The sequence below is a fragment of the Hemicordylus capensis genome, chromosome 2 (genome assembly GCF_027244095.1).
Source record: "Hemicordylus capensis ecotype Gifberg chromosome 2, rHemCap1.1.pri, whole genome shotgun sequence".
Classification (NCBI taxonomy): domain Eukaryota; kingdom Metazoa; phylum Chordata; class Lepidosauria; order Squamata; family Cordylidae; genus Hemicordylus; species Hemicordylus capensis.
This window is the reverse complement of record NC_069658.1, coordinates 352,040,491-352,067,019: the sequence shown is the minus strand read 5'-3', so window position 1 is coordinate 352,067,019 and position 26,529 is coordinate 352,040,491. Positions and strand designations below refer to the sequence as shown.

The window sequence follows — 26,529 nt, the reverse complement described above, 5'->3', positions numbered from 1 at the left end:
CTGATAGCCAAGCCTGCAAAAGCCTGCAAAAGTTACACCTTCAAGGATAAGGGGGGACAGCTTGCTTATCAACATGTAGAGTAGAAATGCTTCATTGTACTAGAGGAATGTTTGTCTAATTAGCAATGATTATAATATTTGTAATATGACGGACAATGATGCTAACCAATGAAACGATTGGTCCCTCGGGGCCGAATGTTGACGCCCAGCTATGTAATTATGCCAAAGTATTAAAAACCTGAAACAAAGGCAGCTACGCGCGACTCTCTGGCAAGCCGTTAGGCACAGGGAGAAGCCACCAGCGCTGGTTTTGGTAAATAAAAGGTGATTTTGCTTCTTTCAATCATCCTTGTCATTTGGTTTATGGGAACTGGGTTCTCCAGGTAACACAAGCAGAGAGCAGAGCTGTAAGTGCATACAAGCAGCTGGCTCCAGATGACAAAGGCAGCTCAGTGACAAGCCCAATCAATGAGTAGTCCAAGAACAGTCTGTGGATTCATGGCAGAAGATTCTTCAGTTGAACTAATACTTAATAAGAAACTGCTTCTCAGTACACACAGAGTGCTCTTTCCTCTGTGTCCGCTGGACAACTACAGCCTCCCCTCACCACACACCTAGCATATATTTATTTATTTAACACATTTATATACTGTCAAGAGCTTGCATCTCATGGGGGTTATAACAGACAATTCTGCATTTCCTGTTTTTCTCTTATTAAATTGACATTAAAAAGCAGGATTGAGAGAGAGTTGGCATATCTTCCATACAAATCCTCTTTCTACAAATCAAGCAGTGGTCCCACTACCATTGCTAGCAACCTACAGCCAGATAACTCATATCAGTTCCCCTCCAGACAAAAATCCATCTCGCCTCCTCTTTCCACAACTCTTCTGCCAATTTTGATTATGGGCAAGTTGTTCATCTTCCCTCCAACTAGCACCGCCAGACTTAATTTGTGACAAGATGCCCCATGGCTCAGCCCAAGAGCCTGCTTGCACTACCAGGGCATTTTTCAGACAGCAGGCTTTCCTGTGAATTTGCTGCAAAGCTTTACTGTGAGCTTGAAGTTGCCCCAAAAAACTGACGCAAAAAAGTGGATTTATTTATTTTTACCCTAGATATAAATCAGGCTACACTCTGCACGATGAAAAACCCAAATTGTGTGTTAAGTGCTCCCTGATAGCTTGCAGGGACTTCAGGGTAAATCTGACCAATATGAGAATGCACCTTCTCCATTCAGAGGAGATGCGAGCTAAAAGCCCTGTGTGAAAAACACTCAGGACCGAGTTCCTGAATATGCTAGACAACCTCTGAGCACAGATACAGCACTTCAGTCACAGAATAGCTGCCACTTGCCTGTCTTCCTTCACACTTACAACTCAGAGCATGATCATATCCTTTGCTCAGAGTTTTCAGGAGAAGAGTGTATCCCTGTGTCCCCTCACCCACCTCCACACAATTCACTCCAGATTGCTACCCACCCCGCAACCCCCAGGTTCTGTAGCCTAATTTGCAAAATGAAGATATATTTTCCTTTTCTATAAGAACATAAGAACAGCTCTGCCATATCAGGCCCAAGGCCTATCTAATCCAGCATCCTGTTTCACACAGTGGCCCAACAGATGCCACTGGAAGCCTACAGGCAGGAGTTGAGGGCATGCCCTCTCTCCTGCTGTTACTCCCCTGCAACTGGTACTCAGAGGCATCCTGCCTTTGAGGCTGGAGATGGCCTGTAGGCCTCCGACTAGTAGCTGTTGATAGACCCCTCCTCCATAAAGTTATCCAAGTCCCTCTTAAAGCCATCTAGGTTGCTGGCTGTCACCACATGTTGTAGCAGAGAATTCTACAAGTTGATTATCTATTGTGTGAAAGAGTGCCTCCATTTGCTGGTCCTAGATTTCCTGGCAATCCATTTCATGGGATAACCCCTGGTTCTAGTGTTATGTGAGAGGGAGAAGAATTTCTCTCTATCCACTTTCTCCACACCATGCATGATTTTATAGACCTCTATCATGTTTGCCCGCAGTCATCTTTTTTCTAAACTAAATAGCTCCAGGTGTTGTAGCCTTGCCTCATAAGAAAGGTGCTCTAGGCCCCTGATCATCTTGGTTGTCCTCTTTTGCACATTTTCCAGTTCTACAATGTCCTTTTTTAGATGTGGTGGCCAGAATTGTACGCAGTACTCCAGGTGTGGCCGCACCATAGTTTTGTATAAGGGTATTATAATATTAGCCATTTTATTTTCAATCCCCTTCCTAATGATCCCTAGCATGGAATTGGCCTTTTTCACAGCTGCCGCACATTGAGTTGACACTTTCCACGAGCTGTCCACCATGACCCCAAGATCTCACTCATGGTCAGTCACTGACAGTTATGAAGTTGAGGTTTTTTGTCCCATGTGCATCACTTTACACTTGCCAACACTGAACCATATTTGCCATTTCGTCACCCATTCACACAGTTCTGAGAGATCCTTTTGGAGCTCCTTACTATCGGTTTTGGATTTCACAACCCAAAAGAGTTTGGTATCATCTGCAAATTTGGCCACCTCGCTGCTTACTGCTACTTATAGATGATTTATAAGTAAATTAAAAAGCACCGGTCCCAGTACAGATCCCTGGGGGACCCCATGTCTTACTTCCCTCCATTGTGAAAACTCTCAATGTATCCCTATCTTCTGTTTCCTGTCTTTCAACCAGTTAGCAATCCACACATGTACTTGTATGCTTATCCCATAATTGCTAAGTTTTTTGAAAGCTTTCTGGAACTTTTTCGAAAGCTTTCTGGAAGTCCAAGTATACAACGTCAACTGGATCACCTTGATCCACACAGTTGCTGACACTCTCAAAGAACTCCAAATGGTTTGTGAGGCACGATTTACCTTTGCAGAAGCCATGCTGGTTCTCTGCCAGCAGCGCCTGTCCTTCTATGTGCTTTACAATTTTATCCTTGAGGATGCTTTCCATCAATTTGCCTAGAGTGGATGTTAAGCTAACCAGCCTGTAATTTCCCAGATCTCCCCTGGATCCCTTTTGAAAATGAGTATTACATTTGCTACTTTCCAGTCCTCTGGTACAGAACCTGATTGCAGGGATAAGTTATATATTTTAGCAAGGAGGTCAGCAATTTCACATTTGATTTCTTTGAGGACACTTGGATGGATGCTATCTGGCCCTGGCGATTTGCTAGTTTTCAGTTTTTCCAGACAGTTTAGAACATCATGTCTTGTCACTTCTATCTGACTCAGTTCTTTAGCCTCCATCCCCGATAAGCATGGTTCAGGAACAGGTATATGCTCAGTATCCACTGCCATGAAGATGGATGCAAAGAACTCATTTAGCTTCTCTGCAACCTCCATATCCTCCTTAATAATCCCTTTCACTCCCTCATTGTCTAATGGTCCAACTGCGTCCCTGGCAGTTTTCCTGCATCTGATGTATTAAAAGAAATTTTTGTTATTCCCCTTGATGCTTTTAGCTAAATGTTCCTCCAACTCTCTTTTTGCCTCCCTTATTGTCACCTTGCATTTCTTTCTGTTCTCTTCATTTGGACAGGCCTTCCAATTTTAGAAGGAAGTCTTCCTCCATTTTATGGCTTCCTTGACATTACCTGTTAGCCATGCTGGCACACTCCGGGACTTAGTGGTACCTTTCCTCCTTTTGGATTTTATTTATTTATTTATTTGATTTATATCCCGCCCTTCCAAAATGGCTCAAGGCGGATATTCAATCTAACTGGGCTCTAGTATTATGGTTTTGAGTAAACTCCATGCATTCTGGAGTGAAGTGACTCTCCTGATTTTCCCGTTCAGTTTTCTTTTCACCATACTCCTCATTTTGGAGAAGTTTTCGCTTCTGAAATTCAAAGTGTCTGTGTTAGACTTCCTTGGTGATTTCCCCCCGCCACATGTATGCTGAATTTGATCACACTATGGTCACTTTTCTCTAAAGGGTAGATGACACTGACATCATGCACCAGCTCCTGGGTGCCACTCAGGATTAATTCCAAGGCTGCCTTCTCTCTGGTTGGTTCTAGGACCAACTGTTCTAGGGCACAGTCATTCAGCGTATGTAGAAATTTGACCTCTTTGTCATTACCTGTGAATTTCCCCAGTCTATGTGTGGGTAATTGAAGTCACACATTATTACTGGCCTGCCTCTCCTTGATGCCTCCATGATTTCCTCCTGCAACTCCCAGTCACTGTCGGCATTTTGATCCGGAGGGCGATAGCACGTCCCCAGTAGCACATTTCCTTTCAGGCCTTGTATTGTCACCCACAGGGTTTCTGTGGAGGACTCCAGTCCACCTAGGTTTTCTACCTAGTTAGATTCTCTTCCTTCTTTAACATACAGTGCTACTCCACCTCCAAGGCGCCCCTCCCTGTCCTTTCTATAGAGTTTCTAACCAGGGATAACAGTGTCCCACTGGTTCTCACTATTCCACCATGTTTCTTTTAGGCCCACCATATCTTTTTCTCTGTTAGCAACCAAGCCCTCAAGTCTGTTATATGGATTTGACATTTCCAGATGAAAGCATTATTGTAAGAAAGGACTCCAAACTGGCTAATTGGTTTCACAGTATCGAGATCTTGTACTTAGCACATGGATATGAAACAATTATCTCTCTCTGGGTGTGTTTTTCTGTCTGAAGTGTATTATAGATAGAATTACTATGGGCCCAGAGACTGGTCCTCTGTGTCAAGCACTGATTTAAAAAACCCTTCCCCCTCTAGTTTAGTGACGCCTCCACTTATTCCCTCTGTCCAGCCATATATTTACTATACTTGGTAACATTCTGCTCTTGACTTCTGTGCCACTGCTTGTAAATCTCCAAACACACTTTGATTACAGATAGGCAGAGTTCAGCCTGGCACAGAAGAATCTCTTCACATCTACTGTTTGCGTTGCTGTCTACAATTCAAGGGTGCTTGCTTTGACAGATATGATTGAAAAAAAGGTGTTTTAGTGGAAGCAAACACAATGAAACAAAATATGACTACAACTGCAAATGCTTGTGGGAGTGGAGACTCTATTTTCTTGTTTCTTTGACAGCTATCCTCACATGCAACAGCCAAAAAAGCTGATCTGTGTTTCTCTTTCTGTAAGATGTATAAGAAACTTTTAAATCTAATAATAGTTAAACCATCTTTTGTTGTTGTTAAAACATTAAACATGGTTAAGACCTTCAGCATATACATTTACTGGATTCCCAGCAATATTATTGTGTCATGGTTTGTTTGTTTTTAAAAGAGCAGGCAATGCTTACACTAGTGGGTTTGCACCGGGAGCAAAGATGGACAAACTCACTTCTGCTGTAATAACTGTTTTGGCCGAGGGTGTGTTGGTGATGGGGAGGAAAGCAATCAATTCTTCTCTAGCATGGTTTTAAATCCATGCTAGAAACAAAAGCAGGGACCTGAAAAGCTCTCTTTCCTATGGGGCAGGTTTTTTCCGATCTTCCGATCTTGGAGATGTTTGCCAGCATCTCTACTGGTGATGGAAAAATCATGCTACCCCCACCCCCACCCCACCCAAGGGATGTAAAAATTAAGAATGATGTGCTTAAAGTGACAGAGCCTTGTATAAGGGTGTTGGTAGCCTTTGGATACTTTTGAAGGGCTACATGAGGAGATGAACAGCCAGTCTTTCACATGCTAAGTGAAAGGCTGGCCCAAGATGAGGTGTTCTCAATATATCAAAATATATGCAAACCTATTGTAGCAGCTTAGGCCACCTTAAGTGGTGCAGCAGGGAAATGCTTGACTAACAAGCAGAAGGTTGCCAGTTCGAATCCCTGCTGGTATGTTTCCCAGACTATGGGAAACACCTATACCAGGCAGCAGCGATATAGGCAGATGCTGAAAGGCATCATCTCATACTGCGGGAGGAGGCAATGGTAAACCCCTCCTGTATTCTACTAAAGAAAACCACAGGGCTCTGTGGGCACCAGGAGTCGAAATCAACTTGACGTCACACTTTACTTTTATTGTAGCAGCTTAGGTCATACTTGAAGCTTACCCTAATGCAGCTGGAACTAGGTGCCCAGAAACCCTGTGGAAGGATCTTTATCAGAGAAGTGTGTGTATCTTGGGCAATGATGGCCTAAACTAGCTCATCCAAATCTCTGAACGTCTATTGTCTGTGGAAGCACCACTCCCATTTCTGTAAAAACAGTTGGAATTGTTTTCAATTCCAACCCACAGACAGGGACAGCATCTAGAAATGATAATTAGGCTTGGGATATGACCACTACTATCTTATAATATGCCATGTCTCTGCAATTACTATACTGTTGTTACCAGCCACACTTATTCTACCCAGTTCACAGAGCCTCCCTTTTTGCAATTGCATCTCTAGGCGTGGAGATTGCACTTTGGATATGCTCAGGCACTGTACTGCAATGTGAACTCTCGGTTTATAGTACACAAGGGGACAGATCACTTGTTGGCAGTGGGCTAGTCACCCCTAGATTTGGCTACAAACAAAGCAAATTGGAATGAGGACCAGATCCATGCCCCTCCTTATGTTGGGGTCCCAGCTAAGTAGACTCCAGAGTTAATTATAGAGAGTTAACTCCAAGATCACTCTAAACTTAGAGTGAACCACCTTGCTTCCCTCCCTTCCTTTCACAGGAGATAGCTAACAAGCATATTATGCCAAGCATGGGGAGAAGCAGTTAAGACGGTGAAGTAATGTTCTCCCCATCACAAAGGAGATGAGTCAGTGACGTGGGCCTAGAGGTGTACCCATTGAAATTATTGATAGGATTACTGGAGAGTCCTTCCCAGCACGGATATTCTTTCATGCACCTGCATACTCTGATTTTCATCACAATCAGCCTTGTGCAAAAAAGGTGATCCCCACATTGTCAGACCCAGGAAGAACCATCAATAACAATGCATTCCACTCAGGTCCACCCAGACAATTCTAGACAGCAAAGCATGACAGTAGGAATGTGCCTCCAAGGCACATTTTGGGATATAAGTATCCCCAGTTCCATGATTCAGTGTGCTCCCTATTTGGGACTCCATCAGCTGCTCCCCACGATCTTCGTGCTCCCCTGTGCCTCTCACTCAGGACTCCAACAAGTGCTCCTTTGGTCTTGACACCTGGGACTCCATTGCAACAAACACTCTCTTGTGCTCCACTTGGGATTCCATCTAGAAGCTTTCGTGCTCCCTTGTATGTTATACTTGGGACCCCATTGAGCATTTCATATGCTCTCCTGCAACCTACAAAGAGCTTGAAGGTTGGATGGATCCTTGTGCCAGTCTCGCTTGCCTCACACCTATAGGAAGCTTGACCCACAGTGAAGCCATTCTCGTGGGCATTCCTCCTTATACTAATCCTTGCACCCCTCCTGCTTTCCACCACTCAGAGAAGTGAGATTCTGCCGCCCAGAAATCTTGTCATCCAGATCAAGTGAATCTGATGAATTAGCCTTTGCCCCTCCTTGGACTCCAAAACTATTTCTGCTCCCCTTTCATAAATCCAACCCCATCTCTCTCTTTCTCAAGTCTCTTTCTGTGGCCTGTCTGGGAAACTTACACAATTAGACCTTACGCTAAAATGCCTCACTGTAGTTGGTCTATTTGGAAATATTTTCTCTTTTAAGTTAGAAACGCTTCATTGTAGTTAGTTTTCTTAGTAACGTAGTTTTATTGTTTTAGCCACACAATTCTTTTCCCATATCCCCTCAAATAAATTCTCATATTACTTTTGAAACTATATTCTGTCTCAATCCAGTCATTTCTTGAGTCCAAATGTTTGCACAAATTAACACTGTTGGAGCTGACCCCCTTTAACAGCTAATTCCCCAGACAGCCCGAACATTAGGGGTGCCAACCAAACACCCCAGGTCAATTCCATTAACACTGGTGTCTATACTTCTGTTATACATTTCCTAAATAAGCTAGACAGGTGTGCAATGGATATTACAGGCACCAATATCTTGGGACGAAGGGCCAGTAAAGATGGATATAAGTGTAAAAATAGGTCTTTCAACAAAGAATGTATTACAATACAAATGCAACTGATGCAGAATAGGTCTTAGGTAGGCATTGCCAAGTTGACGTTTCAGATTCTGTGCAGCAGAGTAAGGGTGTGCACAGAATCGATTCTGGTGGTTCAAATTCAAACTGCTCCCACCCCCAGCCTGTGAGCTGGTTAGAGTAGAACCGGCCCCCATATTAGTCCGAGGCTCAAACTGGGCCAAACCAGTTTAGAACCAGTGCAATTTGGCTGGAGGAAGCATGCTTGTAAAGGGGAATCCAGTGAGGCTTCCTCTTTACAAGCAAAGGGGAAAACCCTGCCTAAAAAGAACTCCTAATAGGGGCACTGAGAGAGCACCTTGTAGTTAGCAGTGTGGTGTGGCAGCATGGCTCCTCCAAACACCCAAGACTGGGATCAGCACTCCAGCGCAGCCCAGTTCCAGCCTCTGCACATGCACAGAAGCCAGAACTGGGTTGCATGGGAGTGCCAGGCCCAGTCCAGGGGATTTGATGGAGCCTCACCACCACACCACATAGCCAACTATGAGGTGCCCTCTTGCTGACCCTATTAGGAGTTCATTTTAGGCAGACAGGGTTCCTCCCCTTTGACTCATCAGATTCCTCTTTGCAAGCATGGCTCCTCAAACCACTGAACTGGTTCAGTTAGAACCAGGCCAGTTCAGCTCAAACTCAGGCTAGCACCCCCTTTTTGGTGGTCCAACTTGGTTTGAGTCCAAACCAGTTGATCCGGGCTGGTTCTATTCAAATAAAACCAGTTCTATGCACTCCTACAGCAGAGTTCTTTAAGAAAAGATGCTAAGATTTTTCTGTGTTTTCTGTGTCTGTTCAGCTACAGTCAAAGTTTTTTCCTTTTTTGAACTTATTGTAATGGAGTACATAACAGAGTACATGCCCATATGGCACCCTTCAATTACAAGAAAATGTATACCTGATGTTTTACAGCCTAGTTCAAAATATTATTTAGACAGAACTGGGAATTGCAGTAATCTCCTTAATAGAGATCTGTTTTCCACTTCACATCTATACAGGGATAGATTAGACATCTCAGGAAACATCTGCTAAACAAAAAAGTTAACAGTAAATAGAATGAACTCTGTTGAATGATTTTCAGCCAGCTGTCTCTATTAATAAAGCACAGTTTGAGTCGCTTGCCAATTAATAGTAGAGCAGGGAAATCTGAGGGTTTCCTAAACATATTGTCTCAGTTGTGCCCCTGATCTTGTGTGCCACCATAACCGAAATCCTTTATTTCACATTGTCCTCACCCTGAGTCTCAATTCACTGCCTGCAACCACAGGCTTGTAAGAATGCATTTTGAAAGTTGCTTGCTATTAGTCAGCGCTTCATGAGTCTTTCCCAGTCTTTAGACAACCATCAATCACAAAGCAATCACACAACTGTCTGGGACATTTTGCCGATAACCTTTTGGTTTTAACTTGAGAGGCAGTTGACAAGAGCTGAATAAAAACAGCTGCTTAGTACATTTGTTGTGTTTCCTGCTCTCTCCCAATGAAAGTTAAAGTAAAGCGAATGGTTGGTTCATGGCAATGGATATAGACAGACACAGACTACAATTACAAACCACAGCCTGCTCTGACGTTTTAACCTTTCTGCATTTTATCGACTCATGTACTAGTCAAAGACAGACTGCTCTGGAGCAATACAGATGACAAACATCACATAGGGCATTTGTGGCTTTTACTGAAAAGACTTCTAGACAACTAGCACATCTTCCTTCTAGAATCAGATAAGCTCAAAAGCAACATTTACAAACACAAAAATCATAGGTGGTAGTCAGGGCTGTCCTTAGGGTAAGGCAAGCAGGGCGACCGCCCCAGGCTCCACTAATTTAACCCCCATTAAAATAAACTGGAAGGGGGCCCCGCACTGGCTGATTTGCCCTGGGCCCTGCACCCCACCAGGGCTCTCTAAGGACAGCCATGTTTGTAGTCATGAGCCATTAACAAAAAAATTTAAAAATCCACAACAAAGTCTTAAGCACCAAGTTTTCAGGTTCTCCAGGAGAACTTAAAAGCTTGCTGTTCACAGCTTGGTGCCTTTAGTGCCAGGCCAAAAATCCAGGCCCACCTACTGCAAGGCAAGAGCCTGCCTCCCCATCTCCATTTCACCAATTCAGTCCAGACTAAAGTGGCACAGTCAGATGTGTGGAAAGCATTTAGTGCAGATTCTTCAACATAACCTAGTGTAGAAGCTTATTTTGGTATCATGACTGAGCGGAGAAAATTCAGGAGGTGTTAAAGTTTGTGTGAGGAAAATATTTCTCCCCAATCTGAAAGAAAAACATAGTAAACTTTTAAAAAAATGTTTATTAAACATAAATGCTGGGGTGGGTGTGACCATGTGGGCTGCACCACTTCTGAATTTGCGACTACACCACTGTCAGGAGTCAGGACTGTAATAAACCCCTTTTAATATAACTAGAGTTTTATTATACTGCATATAATAACATTATATGCAGAGCTATAATTGAATGGGGGGGTGTTTCTGGACCCCTGAGGGAGGGGGCCTGCCAGCTGTTCCCCTCATGCCTCTCTGAGGAAGAAGGTTGGGGGGGAGGGGTCCACTGACCATTTGCCACAGGGCCCACTGCAACCTTGCTATGCCGCTGGTTACATAGCAAACTTTTTCACACGACCATATATTATATATATTAAAACAACCCCTGCAGGTTAAATGGAACAGGATTTCTGCTTAGTCACGGAACTCTGTTTTCAGCAATTGCCAAAAATGTTACATTTAGATGAGGTGAATTAGTATACCAGCTCATCGGGACAGGATGTTATTTATAAATATGCACCAAATGAACACTATGGTCTATAGTCATTGATCTACCAGTGTCCTTTAAATGAATATTCTTATTGTTTCCCTTTACATAATGAATTTTCAGAGAATATCATCGATCATGCATGTGGAGCTTACCATATCAGTTCAAAGAAATCTATGGTCATGAAGTAGAACCTAATCAGTTATATTGGTTATTAACAGAGAGTGAAAGGTTTTATCCAATAAAACAAATCCAGATCACAGCATAGCATCATTCTATAAGATAAAGACAAATCTCGCTTCAAGCAAGCATCTGAAGAATATATTTTTAAACATTTCTATAGTAAGCATTTAGATTAGAAGCCTATTTTAAGCATGTAAGTTCATATTTTCTGCAGCTTGTAGTCCCAAGATCACTGATATCAGAAGAGTAAAATTGCTTACCTTTTCTTCGTGTGACTTCAAAGCTTCTGGATTCCTGTAAGGAAAAATAATTTATACATATATGTATTATTCAGAAAGATGATAATATCCACTGTGCTTATACATATGGCTCATTCTTCAGAAGTCACCTACACCATAGCCCTATTCAGACACTATGTCGAACACTTGTACACAATGCAAGCACACAGTGCTCAGTGTACACAGGTACAGTTATTCACATATTATTTTGAATGGAGGTACAGCAGTATACAGGTGAAACTCGGAAAATTAGAATATCGTGCAAAAGTCCATTAATTTCAGTAATGCAAATTAAAAGGTGAAACTGATATATGAGACAGACGCATTACATGCAAAGCGAGATAAGTCAAGCCTTAGTTTGTTATAATTGTGATGATCATGGCGTACAGCTCATGAAAACCCCAAATCCACAATCCCAGAAAATTAGAATATTACATGGAACCAAGAAGACAAGGATTGTAGAATAGAACAATATCGGACCTCTGAAAAGTATACAGTGTACTGTGCTTGATTGGCCAGCAAACTCGCCTGACCTGACCCCATAGAGAATCTATGGGGCATTGCCAAGAGAAGGATGAGAGACATGAGACCAAACAATGCAGAAGAGCTGAAGGCCGCTAATGAAGCATCCTGGTCTTCCATAACACCTCATCAGTGCCACAGGCTGATAGCATCCATGCCACGCCGCACTGAGGCAGTAATTGCTGCAAAAGGGGCCCAAACCAAGTACTGAATACATATGCATGCTTATACTTTTCAGAGGTCCGATATTGTTCTATTCTACAATCCTTGTCTTCTTGGTTCCATGTAATATTCTAATTTTCTGGGATTGTGGATTTGGGGTTCTCATGAGCTGTACGCCATGATCATCACAATTATAACAAATTAAGGCTTGACTTATCTCGCTTTGCATGTAATGCGTCTGTCTCATATATCAGTTTCACCTTTTAATTTGCATTACTGAAATTAATGGACTTTTGCACGATATTCTAATTTTCCAAGTTTCACCTGTACGTCCTATCTGTACCAGGCATTTGAGGGGTCTCTACCCAGCTTCATTTTTAAGATAAACACAGGACAGGTATAGTGATTCACACAGCTATACACTCATGGAACATACTGTCTGAATATGGCTCATGGATTCTCAACTTGTGATATGCATACTCCTGTAAGACACAGACAGGGGGTACAAAACAAGGGGGAGAGGGGAGAGAAACTCTGTGAGCAGGATAGAGAAAAGAGTGCCTGCTTGCCTTTGCTACTGGTTACTGTCTGGAGTTACTCTCAGTCTCCCTCTCCTAGTCTCCCTCTCCCTCCACAACAAACCATGGGTCCAGCAGACCCACAGTTTGCCTCCCCCCCTCCACTCCTGTGCGCTCTCAGATGATCAAGATCCCTGTCTGGGAACTGGAAGTGGGGGCGGGACTGGCTGCACGGGCTTCTTCCAACCCTGGAAGTACAATGTTCACTAGCCAATAGCATGACAGCCTACAGGAGCAGATTCCTTCTGTTGCTCCGGTTTGGAGTTAATTTACAATGCATTCATCAAGCTGCAGGGAACAGACTCTCGGTAGGGTGAGTGAAACTCATGACAATCTGAGGGTTCATTCTGAGGTTTGCAGGCAAGATCAGAACCACAGTGTGGTCTGGGAACTGTGGTTCTGATCAGGGGCGTAGCCACCATTGGATGACCGGGTTCAAATAACCCGGGCCACCTCGCAGCCCCGACATGCCCCTCGTGTCTGTCGTCAGACGAGGGGCTGGTTTAGTTCCCAAGCATGGCCCCCATTTGGGAGCTAAATGGCTCTCCCATTTGGCTCTCTCATTTAAATTAACTCCCCCATTTGGGAGTTAAATCCCTCAGGGAGAGCTGCTTCTGGCCGCACAGCAAACGCAGCGCTGGCCCTGATCTAGCTTCCAAATGGGACAGTGTGGCCCTGTTTGCAAGCCAGACCACGCTCCCACATCTGACATCAGACGTGGGAACATGGCCAGCCCCTGCGTCTGATGTCAGACGTAGGAGGTGGGTTGAGCGGGGCCATGGCGGCAGCCAGACACACAGTGGGAAAACTGAAGGTGAGTTTGCCTTTGGTTTGGTGTTATGTGCAATGGTGGCCTGCCTCTCCCTCTCCCAAACTCTTTCCCCATCTCTCTATCTTCCTCTGAAAACAGCGGCATGATATTTCCAAGTAATAACTTGGCATGTCAAGCTTTGTGCAGCATGGGATTCAGCCCTCATAGCTTTGGCCAACATCATGTCTTGCCCAGGTGCTCCAGTTATGCACCCCTGGTGCAAAAGTAGAGCTGCCATATGGAAAAAGAGGGCAGGTCTCCTGTACCTTGAACACTTGGTGCAGCTTTTCTTTCCTATGCATGACAAGCTGCATTTATTTATTCTGCGCATTTATTGTTGTGCTTTTAAAATAGTAAAGCACCCAGAGATCTGCAAGTATGGCGGTGTAGAAATGTGTCAAATAAATAAATAAAATCTCTTGAAGGTACATGAGACCTATTCTCTTTTCCATATGGCCTTCCTATGTAAAAAGGTGCAACCCTACCCACACTAGAACGGACACCTGCCACATCACAGCTCTGCAAAACCTTTCTTCCAACCTATGGCAAACATAGGAGTTCCCAACCTGTGCTGCTGACTCCATCTCCCAACTCCAGATGTTGCTGAATATCAACTCCCATCACCTCCAGCTACAATGCTGTAGATAATACTGAGCTAGGTGGACCAATGGTCCGACACAGTATAAGGCAGCTTCCTATCCTACGTTCCTAAAACAGTTAAAATTTTAAAAACCCTTGAAGACAAGGCCTTTTTTAAAAATTAAGAGTTTTATGGGCTCTCTTGGAGGTCATTAGCATAATTAAACTTCTGTGGGGAGTAGATTCCATAGTTTACAAGCAGGCACAGCAAAGACCTGGTCCCGAGACCCAAACAGATTTGTTTATTTATTTATTTATTTAACATGTTTTTATACCGCCCAAAACTTATGTCTCTGGGCGGTTTACAACAGATAAAAACAAAAACAAGAAATTTAAAACACAACAATTTAAATTTTTTTAAAACAATGCTCTAAAACAACATTAAAAACAATCAAAACAGATGAGCTTAAACTCACTGTGATAATTGACTCTGGACCTGGGTGGAGTTTTTCCTAATATAAAAATCTGCAACTCAAATTCACCTTCGTGATTATGATTACAGAATAATGGGCTGGTAGTTATTTTAAGTAGATTAATTTGGAGGAGAGTGGCATGTTTGTCTCATGCACACACTATCACTGCCTTGATCAAAACTTCTAAACTAGGGCATAAAAAGAAATTAAAGCCTATTTCTTCCCAGTATGATTATGATGTACTAGTATTTTTAAGCCCGTTAAAATAACAGGCGCTAGTAGGCCGGTCCTGCCGCCACCGTTTCTCTCCCTTCCGGGTCGGGTCTGGTCCCGTCGCCGTCGTCTCTTCCTTTCCTGCGGCTGGGCCGGACCCGCCACCGCCTTTCCCTTTCCTGCGGTCGGGTCGGATGCGCCGCCGCCATTTCTCCCCTCCCCGCAGCCAGGCCAGACCCACCACCGCTGCCTCGGCTTTCCCTGCGGCAGGGCTGGTCCTGCCGCCGCCGCCGCTGCCCTCCCCACAGCCTGGCCGGTCCCGCAGGCGCCGCCTCCAGCCTCCCCGCAGCCGGGCGACCAACCGGGCAACAAGGCCGCCTGGTGCCTGCGGTCGTGTCTCCCTTGGCGCTCCGCGCATGCCCAGATCAGCCGAGGGAGACACGGACGCAGACACCAGAGACACGGGCACACACGCAAGGGCTTTATTATATAGGATTACTAAGAATGAAATTATAGGCCAATTTTTTCCCTTATGGAAAAGTGGAACTTTCCCAAGCTACCCATATCTCCAAACCTTCATGAGGTTTATACTGCTTGTTAATATACTTTTTTGATGAAACAATGATGAAACAATCCTCTGCGGATCACAAAGCAAAACAAAAAATAGTGCTTTGCGTATAGTATAAAAACAATCATGTAGAGGATGAAAGCATAGGCTTGCTATTAGTGGTGTGCATGAACTGGTCCGCAGGCCATGTTCGAGGCCTGCAAACCGATTCCGAAGTGGCCCGGTCCAGTGGTCCGACTCCGTGGGCGGGGTCTCTCTTTAAGTGGGGGGGTGTACTCACCCCTCCCGCCGCTTTCCCCCCTCCAGCGCTCCATTTCTCAGAGAAATTTTCAGGGCAGCGGCATTCCTCCCTGCCGCCCCTGCCCCCTTGTTGACGGGTAAAAGCGGAAGTAACTTCTGCTCAGGCAGCCAATGCTGGCGCCCACCACAAACGTCACACGTTGCGTGCACACGCTGCGCGTTGGGCGCATGCGCAGAATTTACTTCCACTTTTACCGGTCAACAAGGGGGCAGGGGCTGCAGGGAGGAACGATGCCACCCAGAAAATTTCTCTGAGACATGGAGCGCCGGAGGGAGTAAAGCGGCGGGAGGGGGAGTACAACCCCCTCGCCCTTAAAGTAGGAACCCCCGCCCTGGTGTCAGACCACACCACCTCAGTCCATGCACATCCCTACTTGCTATAGGGCAATAAAACCTGCAGAAGCATACACATGCACATGCGCACACACATACACAGACACACACATTTTTATTTAGCTATAGAGATGCAACACTGAATAGACTATCACAGTAACAATAACCAACAGTGGCTAACATCCCAAAAAGCATGTATGCTTAAAAAGAATGTGGAGGTGCAAGAGGATCACATATGTAGCTTTCCCCTTTCCCCCTGTGTATATGTTTTTGTGCCAGAGCCCTTAAAGGCTGGAGCATCCCACACTCTCCAGAAAAGCTCTGCAAGAACACATCGCTTGGAGGAGAAGAGGCAGCTTGGAACTGAATGGAATTCTCGTGGGAGAATGTGGCAACATTGGCAGGTTATCAGTGGGCACAGGCAAATTTTGAAAAATCACCTCTCCCAGATGGTGCAAAGGTGGCAAGGAAAGCAGTGGTATACCGCTCTAGGAAAAGATGTTTGTGGTATGCAAGTAGAAGCAATGCAAGCCTTAAGTGGACTAGGCCTTAAGCAGAAAGGAGATTCCAACAAAAGGTATTGTGTGGATTATGCCTGCAGTAACCCCTGCTAACTGGGCAAAGAGGAACCTTTTATACATAGTAATTATCTTTATTTAGCAGAGGGAGAGTAACTGGCCCTATCCACCCCAGCACAGTACTTTCAGTGACTGTTGATGGTGTCTATCTCATGGTACAGTTTAGATTGTGAGCCCTTTGAGGACAGGGAGCTATCTTATTTATTTCTCTATGTAAACTGCTTTGGAAACTTTTGTTGAAAAGTGGTATATAAATTGTTGTTGTTGTTGTTGTTTTTATTGCAGATCGTTTGGTTACAGGGTTGTGACCAAAGCCACCAAAAGAGGCCAAGACTTACAGGATCCTTGCTGACTGAATATATGTTTTTTGGACCCACATCCAACTGGTCATGGAGGAAAAGGGGGCAGATTTCCCACTCTGGATGCATGGCTGGATTAATGTGGAGCAGCAGATGTGTGCATGCACAGCAGGCACACAAACACTTTGCCCCCCTCCCCAAAACAAATGAACTCCTGTTCACACTTTGCAGCAGGCCAGTTTGAATGGATAGCCACAACCAAATGGCAGAGGGCGGGTGGGGGAGGCTTGGTCAGAAAATCCATTTTAAACTATACAGCATAAATAGTCAGCTTCAGCACTGCAATATGTCTCCAGATCTGTGCATGCAAGTCCTGATCCTTCGAGTACAATAGTCCCAAACTTGTAAGCCTTGTTCACTGTTATGAGTTTGTGTCTTTATCCTGCAAGGGGTTTTGCTGCTGTAGTTCCTAGCCCTTCCATTCTATACCATTAGTATTGTTATAAGTAAATGTTCTGGTTTTGTTTATATATAGTTTTAAGATGTACAGAGTAGGGGGAGGGGAAATCTAAATATTCAAGTATTTTTAAACAGGAAAAAAAGTTTGTTCCCAGTTATCTGAAATCCTTCACATTTCTCTTAGAGATGTTTGATGACATGAGAATCCAGGACAAAACTGCTTTGACAGAAATGGTACTGAAGCATTTGGATGTGTTGTCTCAGGTAGAATAGTTTTGCACTGAAGATTTCAAATAGATGATCATAAATGGAGCTTATTTTCTGGGCATCTTTTTATGATTGCACATTACTGTAACTAAAAATCTAATTTCACTAAGGCATAAATCACATGTTTTGATGTGGGTACTTTGTTTCAAGATTTTAATTCACTTCGCCAAACCTTTTCATGAACATGGTTCTCAACATCATTTTGAATGTCATTTAGCTAATAGCATGCACCACCGTTCTCCATCAGTCCTCACTTTTAGCATCTATTATCCCTCTTTTTAATGCCATCTAATTGAATTTAAAATACATGAAATCATTGTTTATGCCAAAGTCACTATCATATGCTCTTTTGAAGAGCATTGTTCTCAAGTCATTGGCTGCCATATAACTGAATTTCCTAAAGGAGGTAGCTGTAGTATAACCAGGTGTGAACTGCCATCATTAAAATGTTTTTTCTTTAATGCTTGTTAAAAAAAAATTGGCAATGCTGTCTTATGAAGCTACTGCATAGCTTGATTTCACGTGAACTGCTGCACAGCACAGAAGCACTTCAGACACCTGGGTGAACCCTGATACAATTTGACAACTTCTCGACACAAATAGCTTTTCTGCTGTTATGAAAGACTGCCTCCAGCTGTCAAGCTGAAAAAACAATGGCCACTGTGTGTTACCAGCTCTTGATTAATGTTGAAGTGTGGCTTCTGCTGATAAGGAAAGTACTATTAGAATGCAGTGTCAGATTTTAGAGGGATGCAGGAAAGAACCTCTCCCTCTTCCTATGTTTTGGTGGAGTGGATTATTCTACAACAGCATAACCCAGTACTATCTCGATTTAAAGTAAAGCTGTGCCATCAAGTCTGTGTCAACTCCTGGCGCCCACAGAGTCCTGTGGTTGTCTTTGGTAGAACACAGGAGGGGTTGACCATTGCCTCCTCCCGCGCAGTATGAGAAGATGCCTTTTAGCATCTTCCTATATTGCTGCTGCCCGATATAGGTGTTTCCCATAGTCTGGGAAACATACCAGCACAGGAAAAACTGCTTACACAGCCCTCTAAAGTAGGCCAGTATTCGCCACAATTTTGGAAATCCTCGTGCCACAGCGACAAACAAGCAAAATGCATTCACTCCATTAACCTCGACTAAGGGGAGGGGGGATTAGCGAGGTTTGCTGCTGGTAACCGTGCAGCTCTCATTGCAGCACATGATCGCTAAAAAGCAGGCTAGGCTCTCTTAGCCTGCTTTTTGGCGATCGTGAGAATCGCCTCATAGTCTCCTTGCATTTCTTTTCAGAGTTTATATTCCTTTCTGTTCTCTTCATTTGGGTAGAACTTCCATTTTCTGAAGGAAGTCATCTTCCCTTTTATCACTTCCCTGACTCTACTTGTAAGTCATGCTGGCAGCCAGCACTGGCTGTTCATTGTTCACAAAACAGAGTAGCCATTTATGTGAGGTGTCATGGTCCTGGAAGGATGCTTATGTGAAATCTGACCATACCTGTCAGGAAGTGTCTGGCACTAGACAAGTGTTGTTAAGTAAGTTCTTATGACTCTTATTTCACTGGAAATATCTGAAGTACAGCACAGGACAATCCTGACAGGTACTGAACATTCTTGGATTTTTAGGGTTGCTTGAGGAAGGAGCTTTGCTGGTTATAGTTTCATTGCTGCAAGTTATTCATGTTCAAAAAAGCAAGAACATTGTCTTTCCTGAACTACAAGGAGTTATATTTGTTCTCCACAGCCTACTGGAGCATTCTGAAGCATGGAATATTTTTAGCAGGCGATGTTCTTGCTGAACTCTCATTTAGGTCGTTCATATTGAACTGGCTTAGGGTAGCAACTCAAGGCTATGCTAAAAACTGCTTTGAAACAAGTGAACTGAAAGTGGAGAAGAAAATTAAATATTTGGGCGTCTGGTTGACAAACAAAAACTCTTTGTTGTTTTGAAATAATTATATCAAAATATGGAATACAGTAAAAACCGACTTGCAAAGATGGACTAGAATGAACTTATTTTTAATGGGAAGAATTTCAGTTGTGAAGATGAATGTTTTACCTAAAATGTTGTTTCTTTTTCAGACTATTCCTATAATTAACACTTTAACTTGTTTCAAGCAATGGCAAAAGGACATAACCAAATTTGTTTGGCAAGGGAAAAGACCAAGAATTAAATTTAAAAATTTAACAGATGCTAAAGAAAGAGGTGGTCTTACCCTGCCTGATTTAAGGTTGTATTTTGATGCTGTTTGTTTGACATGGTTAAAAGAATGGATATCATTAAGAAATCCCAGAATACTTGATCTGGAAGGATTCGATAGAAGGTTTGGATGGCATATCTGTGGTATGATAAAAGTAAAGTGCATAAAGATTTTCTTAATCACTATGTAAGAAGGAGTCTAATGAGAGTGTGGGTAAAATATAAAAAGTGGTTGGAATCCAAAACTCCATTATGGTTATCCCCAATTGAAGCTTTAGCACGTAAAGAGACAAATATGCAATCTGAATGGGGTACCTATAGGGATTTGTTATGTTTCCAAGGAAAGGGCTGTAAATTAAAAAACCTAATCAAAGTACAAAATTTGGTTAGTGACTGGTTTCAGTACCATCAGTTAAATGGAATCTATAAGAAGGATCTTAAAGTTGGATTTGAGGATCAAATGTCGAGATTTGAGAAGGAGCTGTGTGAAAACGATGAAAAATTAGTTTCTAAGATGTATAAGCTGTTGCTTTTGGAGGAGACAAGAGATGAAGTGGTTAAAACGACTATGATAAAAATGGGCTCAAGATGTGGGTCATAATATAGATATGGCAGCTTGGGGAAAAATATGGAAAATGGATTTAAAGTTCACTGCATGTTATACTTTAAAAGAAAATTATTATAAGATGATGTACATGTGGTATTTGACACCCAAAAATTAGCATTAATGTATAAAAGTGTTCCAAACAAATGTTGGAAATGTGGACATTGTGAAGGAACTTTTTTTCATATGTGGTGGTCTTGTGGGAAGGCAAAGGCCTTTTGGGATATGATATATAATGAGTTGAACAAAGTTTTTAAAATGACATTTCCTGAGAGGCCAGAATCCTTCCTGCTGGGAATAACGCAAGGAGAGTTTTCCAGAAGAAACTTAACATTTTTTATGTATGCAACCACGGCGGCCAGAATAGTATATGCGCAGAAATGGAAGGACAATGAAATGCCCTCAAAAGAAGATTGGTTGATAAAAATTTTTGAATATGCTGAGATGGCAAAACTTACAGTACTGATAAGGGATGAAAACTTAGAATCTTTTAAAGAAGATTGGAAACCATACTTACTATACTTAAAGAACTATTTTTCTAATATGGACCTTTCAGCAGGGTTTGAAATTTAGTAATAATAGCAGGTTGGGTAGAGTAAAATCAAGTCTGCAATGTGTAGGATATATGTTTTGAATTACTATAGCAATGGTTGACTTGTATAGTTAATGAATCGCACAGACTGATGAGCGGGAAGTCTATATTTACTTAATTAGATGTAACGGGATTGTTAAGATATTGTAAAAACCAATAAAAATTTTTAAAAGAAAAAAAAATGCTTTGAAGCTCAGGGGAAAGGGCAATGACTTGAGCAAACTATGTGTCAGACTCCCAGGGGACAAGGTGGGCTCCTAGCCCTTCTTGGATGCCAGAATGACTGGATCAGTACCAAAAAAAGGTCAGCCTCAGGAACAGCCAGGGGAGGAGGTTAGTTTTTCACTGAGTCCTCCTCCTAGCTTGCTGCATTGAGCCAGTTCCCTCTCCTGGAGAGCTCCTGGCTTCATATATTCAGCAGCAGCCCCTCATCATCAGCTGCCTTGTCTTTAAATACCCCAGTGCAGAGCTGACAGGGCTTGAAGCCTACTTCCAGCTCTGCCCCCTTGCTGACCTTGCTTCCTGTTTCCTGCCACACCCAACCTAGCTGTTTCCCTGCACCTTTTCCTACAGCTCTATCTCCCTTGCCCTCTCAATCCCACTGGGATCTGACCAGCCTGGACCCTTCTCATATCTACTGCCCCTGAAGGGAATGAAAGCCCACAGGAGGGATGCCACACCAAACTCCACAGGGCCACCCAAGCAACATGGCATCCCGACACTTTGTCTTCGCACATCCAAGACCGAAATACATCATGATAATAGCCCTTCTTTTAGGGAACACTGTACAGGATGGATGTTGATTTGAAGCAATGTCAACTTGACAATGAGGCTCTTAACACGATCAGTGAGACTCACCGTAAGGAGCTTAGCCTGCTTCCCCCGCAGACAATCAAAAGGCAGCCCTGGGTGGCTGGATCAACCGTCCACATGACTGCCGGTGGGGGCTGTAGGGATCAGGGTCCATGTGGCCCGGAAGTTCAGGATGCCCCACGCGAGCGTGCAGGGCATCCTGGAGAGATCCCTGAGCCCAGGAGGCTGCTTGCAGCCTCCCGTTTGGGGTTCTACTCATGTGTTGCTGTGTGCCGCAGTGACACACGAGCAGAGCACCAAGGTTAATGGAGTGCTCTCTCCGTTAACCTTGGCTAAAGGGAGGGGGGATTAGCGAGGTTTGCTGCCGGGAGCCACGTGGGCTCCCTTAGCCCACTTTTTGGCAATTGTGAGAATAGCCGCAATATGTTCCTCTGGACATGTGACCCAACAGAAGCTATGGGGTCATGAATGTAGGATGTTGTGGCTTTTGAACATTAAAATCACATACCCTACTCACAACATGTTGTGTTTGTCAGGGACCCACCTGTTCCCACTGCATGGAACCCTGGTATAACTGTCTTGCTCTCACCAAAAGCAATTCCTATTACAAGTACCAACTGTTCATGTTTGGTTTGCTTTACAGCACCAAAGGTGTGAAGAAGATGCATCCTATATACAGGTGAAACTCGGAAAATTAGAATATCGTGCAAAAGTCCATTAATTTCAGTAATGCAAATTAAAAGGTGAAACTGATATATGAGACAGACGCATTACATGCAAAGCGAGATAAGTCAAGCCTTAATTTGTTATAATTGTGATGATCATGGCGTACAGCTCATGAAAACCCCAAATCCACAATCTCAGAAAATTAGAATATTACATGGAACCAAGAAGACAAGGATTGAAGAATAGAACAATATCGGACCTCTGAAAAGTATACAGTGTACTGTGCTTGATTGGCCAGCAAACTCGCCTGACCTGACCCCATAGATAATCTATGGGGCATTGCCAAGAGAAGGATGAGAGACATGAGACCAAACAATGCAGAATTGCTGAAGGCCGCTAATGAAGCATCCTGGTCTTCCATAATACCTCATCAGTGCCACAGGCTGATAGCATCCATGCCACGCCGCATTGAGGCAGTAATTGCTGCAAAAGGGGCCCAAACCAAGTACTGAATACATATGCATGCTTATACTTTTCAGAGGTCCGATATTGTTCTATTCTTCAATCCTTGTCTTCTTGGTTCCATGTAATATTCTAATTTTCTGAGATTGTGGATTTGGGGTTTTCATGAGCTGTACGCCATGATCATCACAATTATAACAAATTAAGGCTTGACTTATCTCGCTTTGCATGTAATGCGTCTGTCTCATATATCAGTTTCACCTTTTAATTTGCATTACTGAAATTAATGGACTTTTGCACGATATTCTAATTTTCCGAGTTTCACCTGTATATACTTAGTTCTAAATAAGTGTCATTTAAGTCAGTGGATCATACTTCTAAATAGACTTGTATGGAATCATGTTGTTAGCCGCCTAGAGACATAAGTTTGGAAGAGTATAAATTTAATAAATAAAATAAAATGAATAAATAATCCTGTTAATTCTCTGGGACTATAATCCAATTATGTATCAGGAACACTTGCAATCTAATATTCAAAAGCAATTACTCAAGTTTTAGGGTTGCATCCAGGGAAGCATTCCACTCATGCAAGAATAGGGAATTTGTTTCAACTCCTGCTTCCATGAATACCCTCATCTTGTTTCTTAAAGTCTTCCAACCCTTGAAATTGGCTTTTCTAGGCAGGCTGGAGCCACCTAAGAGCGCAGTGGGGAAGTAATTTGCCTAGGGAGCAAGAGGTTGCTGGTTCAAATCCTCACTGGTATGTTTCCCAGACTATGGGAAACACCTATATCAGGAAGCAGCAGTAAAGGAAAATGCTGAAAGACATCATGTCGTACTGCATAGGAGATGGCAATGGTAAACCCCTCCTGTATTCTACCAAAGAAAACCACATGGCTCCGTAGGCGCCAGGAGTCAACACCGACTTGACAGCACAACTTTACTTTAGATAAGCTGGAGGTTAGACCATGGAGGAGTGGATGAGAAATCTCATTCGGTCATCAGATACCACTTGTGGTTCTCCGGATTCAACCCTTATTCTGTTGTGGCATTTTGCAGTAGCAAAGCAAAATTTTAAAAAGGAACACAAGAGAGATACTTGGAGTTCACTTTGAATTTTCATGTCACAATATAAGGAAGAGTTAATGTAAAACTAATTTATGAAGCAAATATTGGATACTTCATTAAGTGATATGTTTGCAAACATCATGCCTAGACTATTAGTGCAACCCTAATTTGTAGCTTTTGTATAAACAGGAGGACTTGTGTCATTTACATTTAGGAACATATTGCATTTTATAAAAGGTGCTAATGAAGCAAAAATATTATCCAGATTTCTACTGGTGGTAGGAAGCTGTTTCATCATCAGATGTTGGCAGTTTAAATTTGTCCTGTTATAAACAATGAGGCAGTCGGTTAGCCCAACTCAGACAGTATCATCTGCTCATCCATACGGTAGCTAATTGAGATAATTGCTATGTCTGTGATTTTACTCACTGCTATTTCTGGACTTCAAATTATAAACCCAGGTAGAGCTCACAAAATCTCTCCACTGTCAAATTACAACTCATTATAAACTGGTTATAGAACACTGAAAAGTATAACAGAATTTTATTATCTTAAAATCTTTAAAAATTTCATGGAAATGAACAAGTTTTTTCCCCTTTTAAGAATGATACACAGTCCTAAGGATCCATCAGATATTACATTTTGAAATAAGTTGTTAACTGGCTTATCATTAAAACATGCATTGTTCAAAGGGCACAATAGTAGAATGGCTGATATAATGCCCCTCATTTTACAGTCTTAACTAGAACTAGTCTACAAAATAATATGTTTTATTATGGACTTTTAATCCCTGGGTAGTGAGTAAGATATGGCCTTGGATTCAAATGATGTCACTGTCCTAGGGGAATTGAAAGGAAACTACAAAGAAGGGAAATAAAGGAAGCATTATTTATAGAGAAATTGAGCCCTGACATTAATGCTCGGGATGCACTGGCCAATACCATAAAGTTTTTAGCCTCCGAGAAGAATCAGGTGATCCCTCCCCCCCGCTTACTCATTATCTCTCTGCCAGTCATGGAACAGAGCATAATCACATCTAAGGAATTTGACAGCTAGGGAACGGAGGAGGTTTTTACCTGTGCTTATTTGTATGTTTAGCTGAGGATGGTGTGTTACACCAAAACGTCTATCTATCTATCTATAAATAAAAACTTTTAGTTTTTCTTTTTGCACAATAAAGGGTCTTTTTGTTGAGTTGGAGTTAATATACACATTGCATCGCCAACATATTTTCACTGTCCTAGTTTTTTGTGTGACTGTGGGCAGGTACTGTACTCTTGATATTTGTTCCTAGCCTATGAAATTTGAAAAGTAGTAGTGTACCCCAATAATGTTTGCAGAGAAGCATGTGGAAGTATTTTAGAAAATTATTAGTATTAACAGTGTCTTGTAGAATCTCCTCACATCTCAGGCACCTGACTGGTGAGCAAGCAGTGCATGACAAACAATATCAGTGATGGTGTGATAATCACAGTCTTTTTAATATAAACACTGCTGGTAGAAGCTCACAGGGCTGTGAAAGCATCTATATGTTCATCCATGTTCAGCCTTGATTAGACAAGATACTGAAAACTCAGTTGGAAATTCTACCCCACTGAAAGACACTTCATAGAATTGTCTGTCGGAGGGAGCAATAGAGTAAGTTTGTAGTATGGATATACTTTTAGAAGGAAAACATTTCTCTGAAAGGCCATATTGTGTGCGCACATGCACTCTCACACAGATATACACAATATATTTCTGAAATATTATATTTATATCACACAGTCACAAAATCTAATAGAAGAAATCTCACATATAGACCAGCCATAAGGTGGAGACTACCATATTTCATCCAGGTAATATAGACATGTTTCTCTGGCCTGTGGCTGACATCCTGACTACCAAAGCACATCTATAAAAAGGGAGTTCAGGGACACAACTGAACTTGAAGGAAACTCCCCCAGTTCCTCTACATGCACACTGTTGCACAAATGGCACAAACATCCCTGCTCTGCCTGCTCTCCAGAAACATTCTGAAAGAAATGGAACAAGTCATTTATATTCTCACGACCATTTCGTATGGAGCTGGGGAGAGCAGGGGGAAGGCAGGATCATTCCTACCTTACCTCACATGGCTTCCAGATCTGAGCAAATCACGCCGCTCTCATGCCAGCACAATTGCTACTGTGGTGAGCAGTGTGGCGTTCTGGAGGCTGGGGGAATGAACTCCAGCTTTTTGAAATCCCACAATGCACTGCACTGCTCATACAGTGCATTCTAGACATTCCAGAGGCTGGGTCATTCCTTCCCCTGGCCTCTTTGATTCAAACGGCTGCCAGCAGCCTGGGGGGAGCTTCTGGCAGCCCAGTTTCACACACAACCAGGTGGTAGAGTAGGAGGGCACGTGTACCCTCCTACCTCACCTTTAGCCTGAATAAAGAACCCAGGCTACCTGGCTGAGGACCACTGGGATCAGGGTCCATCCTGGTGGTTCTCGTGATCAGATCTACCCAGGTAGGGCTGCACTAGCCCAGGTAAAACTGTTCATGAGAATGACGTCACTGCTTTCACAGGTTGCTTCCAGAGCACGGGCAGAGGGGGGGATGACCCAGCAGCACACCTGTGGAGAGACTGGGAGAGTCTCCACACTCCCTCTTTGCACATGTGCTTTTGTAGTCAGGATGTCAGCCTGTGGCTTTATTCCACAAGTGCTGAGTTACTTACTCTTAGTGGCATCTGTAGACCCT

General features: G+C 43.0%; 1 protein-coding gene across 3 annotated transcripts in view; it reads right to left on the bottom strand.

Moving 5' to 3' along the window:
- Positions 1-26,529, bottom strand: part of FSTL4 (follistatin like 4) — a 705,580-nt gene that overhangs the window by 663,016 nt on the left and 16,035 nt on the right. For all 3 annotated transcript variants that reach the window (XM_053297769.1, XM_053297770.1, XM_053297774.1), the window contains exon 3: positions 11,240-11,273. In XM_053297769.1, coding sequence (XP_053153744.1) covers positions 11,240-11,273 — 34 coding nt within the window. The remainder of the gene's footprint in view (positions 1-11,239; positions 11,274-26,529) is intronic.